We start from the raw sequence: 8,814 nt of genomic DNA on the forward strand, positions 1-8,814 counted from the left end.
GCTGCCCCAACCCTGGTGGTGTTCAAGGCCAGGCTGGATGAGCCTTGAGCAACCTGATCTAGTGGGGAGGTGTCCCTGCCCAGGGCAGGGGGTTGGGACTAGATGATCTGTAAGGTCCATTCCAACCCCTAAATCCTATGATTCTATAGAATGGCTTCTGCAGCAAGAGTGAAAGCAGGTTGTGCTCATGTCAGTGATTCCTGCCATTGCACAGTCTGTGGGAATGGCTCGTGTTTGACTCAAAAGTTATCCCTTTCCTGTTTACTTGGGGGAGCACTCAGAGCTTCTTAGAAATTCTTCCATTTTTCTTGGCATGGGGCTATTAATTCTTGTATAGATTTTTATTATGGCTTCTTTTTCTAAAGATAGATATTTTGGCTGCTAAAGACCAGTTCAGTAAAGAAATATCAAAGTGGTTTGTCTATAGAGAGATCTTGAAACATAATGTTCTTGGGGTTTTAAGTGTCCTTTTTACCCTTCCATAAAAGCTACATCCCTATCTCCCTTCTGAAACCATTGAGGTTCACATCTCTTGTAAAGTAAGCCATTTTCCCTGTAAATATTTAGTTGTAGGCTTTTATTTATAATACTTAGCTATTAGGAAGATCATACTTTTTAATCAGTGAGAACAAAGCCTTCTCAAGAAAGCATTTCAGTCTCCTCTGACTGGTACATGGAAAGATAAAACTCAGTTATTTTAGGCATGTAACAGAGGTTGGGTAAAAATCCTTTTTTCCTTTCTTTTACTGGGCTGTAAAGTCAAACCTGAATGAAGACTTTAATCCAATTTTGAGTTATTCCGTGCAACGTTGATCTCAAAAGTACTTGAAGTCAAGTACTGAGTGTTTTAAAATACTTTTAGGACATTTTTATGACAGTTAACTGTGGCTGTAAAGCATAAAAAACCCCTATCTGTCCAGTTAAGAAATGTGCTGGTTTTACAGTTGAAGGAGAAATATTTGTAAACAGTTTTTAATTCTCTGCAGAAGTCATTTTGAATCATCATTTCAAATGGGTTATGTGTTCTCAGAACTTTTTATTTCTGTTAAAATTTGCATGCACCACAGAGAAGTGTCATTGCAGACTGGAGACAAAGTGGTGGCCTCAAGGACAGAGGGATGGTGATCTGTGCCAGCTCCCTGTGTCCCTGGGTCCACACTCTTGCTGCTACTCCTTGATGTTCCAGTCTCTCCTTGTTGTTTCTGCTCAGAGTCTCCATTAAAACGAGTGGGTTGGATGTTGGAATATTAAAGGAGATCTCTTAATTACATTAATTTTGCTTAAATCTGTCTGTTTGATTGGCTGCTCATACACGATGTGCTGCAGCTTGTTCTGCTGGTGATGGAGCTCTTGCCAGCTGTCACCCCTGTGTTTATTTAAAGCCACTGAATGATTTACTGCAAAACCTTCCCCACGTCTCACAAGTGTTTACTGATGGATGAGCTCGATTGAGACAGCCCAGCTCATAATTCACGAGTCACAACATAATTCAGAAGAGAAATGTCTGCTTTCAGCACAGCTCGTGCAGTGATGTGCCATCAAATCCTTCCAGATGTTGGTGATCGCTGCAGTAAAGATCAGTGACGTGGGTTAAGCTGCAGCTTCTATCTTTGTTTACAACTGACTCTCTGCAGTGACTTGGCCTTACACAGTAGTAACTCCTCATGCTTTGCCACTGTTCACAGAGTGGCTCTGTGGAGGCAAAATAGACAGAAAGCTGAACATGAGCCAGCAGTGTGCTCAGGGGGCCAAGAAGGCCAATGGCATCCTGGGCTGGAGCAGGAACAGTGTGGCCAGCAGGACCAGGGAGGTGATTCTGCCCCTGGACTCAGTGCTGGGGAGGACACACCTTGAGTGCTGTGTGCAGTTCTGGGCCCCTCAGGTCAGGAAGGACATTGAGGTGCTGGAGCAGGTGCAGAGAAGAGCAACGAGGCTGGTGAAGGGACTGGAGCACAAGTGCCATGAGGAGAGGCTGAGGGAGCTGGGGGTGTTGAGCCTGGAGAAGAGGAGGCTCAGGGGAGACCTTCTCACCCTCTGCAACTCCCTGACAGGAGGTTGGAGTCAGGTGGGGGTTGGTCTCTTCTCCCAGGCAACCAGCAGCAGGACAAGAGGGCACAGACTCAAGCTCTGCCAGGGGAGGGTTAGGTTGGATATTAGGAAGAGATTTTTTACAGAGAGAGTGCTCAGGCATTGGAATGTGCTGCCCAGGGAGGTGGCGGATTCCCCATCCCTGGAGGTTTTCAAGGTGGCACTGGATGTGGCACTTAGTGCCATGGTCTAGTAACCATGGTGGGGTTGGACTCGATTAGTTTGGAGGTCTTTTCCAACCTGGTTGATGCTGTGATTCTATAAAAATGGGATGTGTGTTTACATGTTGCCGTTTCTTCTGTGTCCTGCAGACAATCATTCATCCTAAATGAGTTCTAACCTGCCTAACATTTAGTCTTGCTTGTCTTGAGCTAAAATTTTCCTCATCCTGATCGTTGATTAATTCTTAAGCACTCCCTCTGTTTTTATATGCCAGCTCAGGCATTGGTAAGTATCAGCATCCTCGTCCTGGAGCAGGTGAGGGGCTGGTTAAACACACAGTGCCTGAACCTGCTTGGGTGGGCTGCTGAATTTGGTGAAGTTAGAAAGTTAAAACCACAGGGAGATGGAAGTTTTTCCTGCACTTTTACTGGAATGACTGGCTAGCTGACTTGCAACCCTTGATGAGGACAGTGCTCATGAAGAGAAGCTGAGGGTGCCAATAAATGTTGGGGTCTGGAGGAAAGGTGCTAACACCTGTGGCTTCTTGAACAAGAGCTTTAAACCTAATACACACACACACAGAGGTGTGTCCCAGCTGAAAACAACACAGCCAAGACATCACCAAAGAGTAGGAGAAGCCAAGTTGGTGGTAGTGGTTTGAACCATGATGCCAACAAGGTGCCACCTGTACAAAACAGCCTGTACAAAAGGAGTCAATAGCTGCATGGCAAGTGCTGATGTGGAGTATTGGCCTCCTGTACAGACCTGCAGCTGCCTGGGGCAAGGAAACGTGGCTGAGCCCCATGAGCAGGGGGTTCATGGCATGTTTGGTCCCAAAACACAGGTCAGGCACTTCCAGAAGGGCCAAGTCTCTTCCAATAACTGTATTTGTCGAGGCACATGTTACTGTTAGCTTGCCCAGGTTGACTCAAATCACACAGACTTTGGCCTCAGACCTGAATTTTGAAGCCTGCTGATTAAATTGGCTATTTATGCCAAAAAATAGGTTATTTTCCTATAACATAATCTCTGTATCACCACAGAGCACGCAGCACTCTTCAGAAAATCTGATTTATCTTGTGGAAGAATCCAGCCTTGCTAGTCAAGATTTGGTGGTACTTTAAACAGCAGCAGATAAGACTTCCAAATTTGCAGCAGAGACTATTTTGGGCAGGGATTGGTCTAATCCTGCTCAGTAATAGATGCCTCAGTGTGCTGAACACGGAGCACAAGGTACAGGTTGATCTCGCCAGCAAAGGTCAAATGCTGCTCACACTCACCATATATGGGTTTGAATAATAAATGGTTTTCCTTCCTGGGATAAAGATACTGAGTTTTTCTGTCTTGGCATCAGTTGGACGGCAAGAAATGGATTGGTTTGTTTTTAATGCTTTGCCAAGAAACTCGTCGAAGGGGTTACCTGCCGTGCTGATAAAGAGGAGGCAGATGCCAGAGGAGCTGGTGTGGGCCAGTCTGCCCTCTGCAGGCCACTGCTGCTCTGCTGGGGACGTGGAGCAGAGCTTGGGGGGTCCTTTTCTCCAGAAATTAGGATATCTAACAAGTTGTGTTTTTTCTAGGAAATGCTATGTAATAAATCCAACTTTTTCCCATCCGATCCTGTGAATAGTCACCTCTGTTCCTAAACAAGGATAGTAGAGATAAGCAAACCTCCTTAGATTTATCTAATTGATTAATAACTGCTAAATGCTTTTCATTTTATTGTCTGCTGTTTGTTTTTATAACTAAACATTTTTGTGCTTAGAAAAGGGATATTTCATGTGACAGTGACATTCTGTCCACCATTCCCAGTCCATGAAATCTCTAGTAACTCTTCAAGGTGGTGATCTCAGATCAACAGCAGCACTAGAATGTTCAACTGTTGAATCTCAAAGGGATATGTGTATATGAGAACAAAGTACTTTCCCAGCACCCCAAAATAAATCTTTCCTCAGCTGTTTTTTTTAACCATTGCTTAGAAATCTTAGCCAAGTTTTTAATTTGGGGAGAGAATTCCCTGCCGGTAAATTGCCAATCACCTTAGAGTTTCCAAAGGTGTAACAAAATCTCATGCATAAAATGAAATGTTTGCTGTGTACCACATAACCTGTCAATCATTTTTGTCTCCATTTTAGGTCTTCCTGAACAATACTACAGCCTCACTTGGTTCCTTAGCCCTATCCTGGGCCTGATCTTCACTCCGCTTATAGGTTCGGCTAGCGACCGCTGCACGCTGAGCTGGGGCCGCCGGCGGCCCTTTATTCTTGCTCTCTGCATTGGTGTCCTCTTTGGAGTTGCACTTTTCCTTAATGGTTCTGTTATAGGTAAATAACGAGGAAATCCCCTTCGTGTACCTCCTGCTAACCTTCCTGCTTTGAGGTGTTCACATAGGAAGCAAAGCTAATGCTCTGCAGTTGGTTTAACTCCCGTTTAGTGTCACTAGAAGTCTCTGCAGCTTTGCACTTGGGCTGTGTCCACCTTGCCTGGTTTTATTCCTGCTCCCAAGCTCGGGTGCTGTGCTGAGCATTGTGCAGCCCTAGCTGTGACTGGGGGAGTTATTAATACAATGGTTACCAGAGTAATGTTCGCAGTCGCTGAGACGAATTTGGTCGATCCTTGACATGAGAAAATCGTAGCAACCTGTTCACAGGGAAATGTTTCCTGTTGTGATCCGTTTTCCCTTTAATGCATATCTGGCAACACATCCTGTTTCCAGCATTATTTCAAAAATTATCTTTTCACTTTTTCTTGTGCTTTTCTTAGACCTGGTATTGAAAATGTCCAGAACACAGTTAATATTTGTTTATCAAAAACGATGTGGGAAAATAATTTTTCCTGAGCCCCCATCAAAGCTGGTAAAAATAGTTTCCCTTGAACATAGTTTACTACAGAATTTAATCTCCAATCTCTTTGTAAATTTAGCGTAGGAGAGGTGACAGCAAGTACGTTTGGGGAAGTGTTTACATCATGGTTGGACTGATGCAAACGAAAGGAACTTAGCACCTAATAACATCCTCTTGGCTCCCTTGTTTGGGGTTAGATGCAGCTCTATTGTGAAAAAGTTCTACTAATTGAGGGAAATGAGTGGAATGTTACCTTGGCTCAGCTTGTTAGAGCCAGACTCTATACCACGCGATGGGTTTCAGTTTTCTGCAAACTGCAGTGGACAAACGATTCAGATAAATGACATTTAGCTTGTGCTTTTTAATTTACTCAAGCAATAAATATGAATTATTTGAATTGATATCATATGGTATCAATTGTACTTTGTTGTCCTGTCTCCAAGACTAATTCCTCCTCCTCCAGATGTCTGCAGGATGTTAGGCTGCAGCTCTCTCACAAATTTCAAGCAGTAAGAAGCTCCCAGTTCCATACAGTGGTTTAGGTGTGGAGCCATCAGTACTGGCAGGCAAACCCCTCACACAGTTTATAGGCTTATTTTGAAGCCTTCTAATAAATCAGCACCAAATATTGGCTTTGATTTTTCTTCTTCACTTTCCTATCCTTAGTGTCCTAATTGTAATCCGGGGCAGCATGAGATGCTGCAAGAGCTGAGGTGGTCACTGTGTCAGACCCTCTTCCATAACGTGGGCCCTGGCAGGAGGAGTCGTGGGGAGGGGAACAAGGAGCACAAGAGCCTGCCAAAAAAAGAGATTTGCTAATCCCTGTAGCAACACAACCATGTCCCAGGAGAACAACTTAATCAGCTCTTGTTCTCTCCTGCACTGTTCAGGTTTCCAACAAATCTGAAGTGCCGACACCGTCGGTGTTTTCTGCTGTGAGGTTCAGCTGAGCCTGAATGCTTACAAACTTCTTTAGCCTTCAGAGGACGTGGTATAAACATAGATTAAATATGTAGGAATCAGCACTGGAGATTTAGATGATTTTAGGTGGCTTAGCCAGTTCATCTCCTTCCACAGTCATTGTCATCAGTTGCACTAATGGTTTTATCAGAGTCTTGCACGTGTCACTTCTAAATCTCTCTGATTTGAGTAATTCGTGCTTTTGTCACTGGTTCATCTCATGACAAATTACCCAGCTCTACCCTAATGCTGCCTTTCTACTCTGCAGACAAAAAGCATTTCATCCTGTGCTGTCAGCAGAAGCTGAGTGATGCTTTTTGCTATGCAAAACACCTTCATGTTGCTTCATCCATAGGAGTTTGGCTTATGAAAAGTGATCTAGAAAACAGGAATGCTTGAGGACAGGAAAGAGAGAGGTGAAGGGGTTAAATTTCACTTCATGCTGCAGCCATTGCATGTGAAGCAGTGTCAGGAGTGCTGTCAGCAGTGCAGTTACCTGTGGTTGTAACTGGCTGATGCAATATGTCATTTTGGGTTCTCCCCCTCTCCCACCATGGCTGTCTCCTGTAGAAACAGCCTTCAGCATCTGAAGGAAAAGAGATGGCAAGAATATGTAACAATAGCAAATGCTTTCAAAGGTTTGAGAGATAACTTTAAAAATAACATTTTGATAAATAAATGCCAGTCTTACAAATGTAAAAACATAATCTTTGCCCCAGACTTTCCATGAAGCTGTGCCAAAAAGTTGATCCTGCCATTTTGCTCCGTAAAGGAACGTTTGCAGTGAGCGTGTTGGCCACCTCTCCCTTAAGGAGTTCTGCTTGCTCTGAGTAGTTTTCCTCTCCCCAATGCCATGCTCATCTTCCTCTCCTGTTTTCCTCAGGTCTGGCTATCGGTGACGTCCCGGACAAACAGCCCATTGGAATAGTTCTCACAGTGCTGGGAGTTGTGGTGTTGGACTTCTGTGCCGATGCGACCGAAGGGCCAATTCGGGCCTACTTGTTGGACGTGGTGGACAGTGAAGAACAAGACATGGCCCTGAACATCCACGCGTTTTCAGCTGGTATGGAGTCAGCTGAGATGGTTTTGGCAGCTGTCCAGTCTTCCTGACCTCCAAGTTGTGACTGAATTGATTTTTCCTGAACTCACTTCTCATTTTCTTCTCTTCCACAGGTCTTGGAGGAGCAATTGGTTATATGTTAGGAGGGCTGGACTGGACACAGACCTTCTTGGGTAGTATTTTTAAGTCTCAAGAGCAAGTCCTTTTCTTCTTTGCAGCCATTATTTTCTCCGTCTCCGTTGCTCTCCACCTTTTTAGCATCGAAGAAGAGCAATATAACCCTCAGCAGGACAGGATTGATGATGAAGGAGACACACTTTCCAGTGTCAAATTCAGTGGCAGTCTCCCCCCTCTGAATCGACTGAATGTAATTAGTGAGGAGGAGCCGTACGGAGCTTCCATGTTCCACGATGAGGTTCAGTCAGAGCATGACCTCAATCTGGAGTTCCTTGAGGTGAACATTGTGAGAAGCAAGAGTGACTCAGTCCTGCACATGCCTGATGCCACGCTGGAAATCGAATCGGAGCTGCTTTTCCTGCACGACATCGAACCCTCCATTTTTCAGGACGCTTCGTACCCAAACACTCCCCACAACACGAGCCAGGAGATCATGAAATCCAAACTCAACCACCTGTCTGCTTTCCTCAGGGACAACGAGAAAGAGGAGGAAATGTTGCTCGATAATCGTCTAAACGAAGATAAAGTCCCAAACATCAACGGCTCCCTACCCAAAGAGTTCCTCAACGGCCACGCAAGAATAGGCATGAAGCAATCCAGCACTTCCAACTCCATGCGGAGGAGGAGGCACATGTTCTACCGACAGCCGTCGTACACCTTCTCCTACTACGGCAAGATCGGCTCCCACCGCTATCGCTTCCGCCGCGCCAACGCCATCGTCCTCATCAAGTCCTCGCGCAGCATGAACGACATCTACGACATGCAGAAGCGACAGCGGCAGAGGTACCGGCACCGGAACCAGAGCGGCACCACCAACTCCAGCGGAGACACGGAGAGCGAAGAGGGAGAAACCGAAACCACCGTCAGGCTCCTGTGGTTGTCGATGCTGAAGATGCCCAAGGAGCTGCTGAGACTGTGCGTCTGCCACCTCTTGACGTGGTTCTCCATCATCGCCGAAGCCGTGTTCTACACGGATTTCATGGGGCAGGTCATCTTCCAGGGCGATCCGAAGGTAAGGACAGTTCCCACTGGCAAACCTCCTTGGAGTTCTCTTCTCTGAGATGTGCTCATTGCGAGGAAACGGTGTCTGTGCTTGTGTTTGCTGCAGGCTCCTTCCAACTCGACTGAGCTGCACGCCTACAACGCTGGAGTCCAGATGGGATGTTGGGGGCTGGTGATTTATGCTGCTACTGCTGCTGTTTGCTCAGGTGAGAGGCTGCACATCAGTGCAATGCACCTCATACAGTTGTAAGGTAACAGTAGAGTCCCAATATCCTGAGTTGGAAGGGACCCACGAGGATCGTCAAGTCCAACTCCTGGTCCTGAAATAGTTCTGCTTCAATTAGAATCTGCCTCCTCGTTTGGGGTTTGGGCTGTCAGCCCATGGCTTGGACAGGGCACTCTGTGCTGCGTGAGGAACTGACTGGATGGCCCAGAGAGTGCTGGTGAACAGTGCTGAGTCCAGTTGGTCATCTAATGATGTTCCCAGGGGTCAGTGCTGCACCCAATGCTCTTTAATATCTTTAC

General features: G+C 45.8%; 1 protein-coding gene across 1 annotated transcript in view; it reads left to right on the forward strand.

Annotated features, from left to right (window-relative positions):
- The window catches only part of SLC45A4 (solute carrier family 45, member 4), a gene marked incomplete at its 3' end in the record, with an annotated part of 30,503 nt that extends 22,008 nt beyond the window's left edge, over positions 1-8,495 (forward strand). The window contains exons 2-5 of the mRNA XM_009080858.1: positions 4,383-4,571; positions 6,934-7,113; positions 7,224-8,299; positions 8,396-8,495. Of these exons, the coding sequence (XP_009079106.1) occupies positions 4,383-4,571; positions 6,934-7,113; positions 7,224-8,299; positions 8,396-8,495 (1,545 nt within the window). The remainder of the gene's footprint in view (positions 1-4,382; positions 4,572-6,933; positions 7,114-7,223; positions 8,300-8,395) is intronic.
- Positions 8,496-8,814: the final 319 nt, after the last annotated feature.

This window comes from Acanthisitta chloris, unplaced genomic scaffold (genome assembly GCF_000695815.1).
Source record: "Acanthisitta chloris isolate BGI_N310 unplaced genomic scaffold, ASM69581v1 scaffold28248, whole genome shotgun sequence".
NCBI lineage: Eukaryota > Metazoa > Chordata > Aves > Passeriformes > Acanthisittidae > Acanthisitta > Acanthisitta chloris.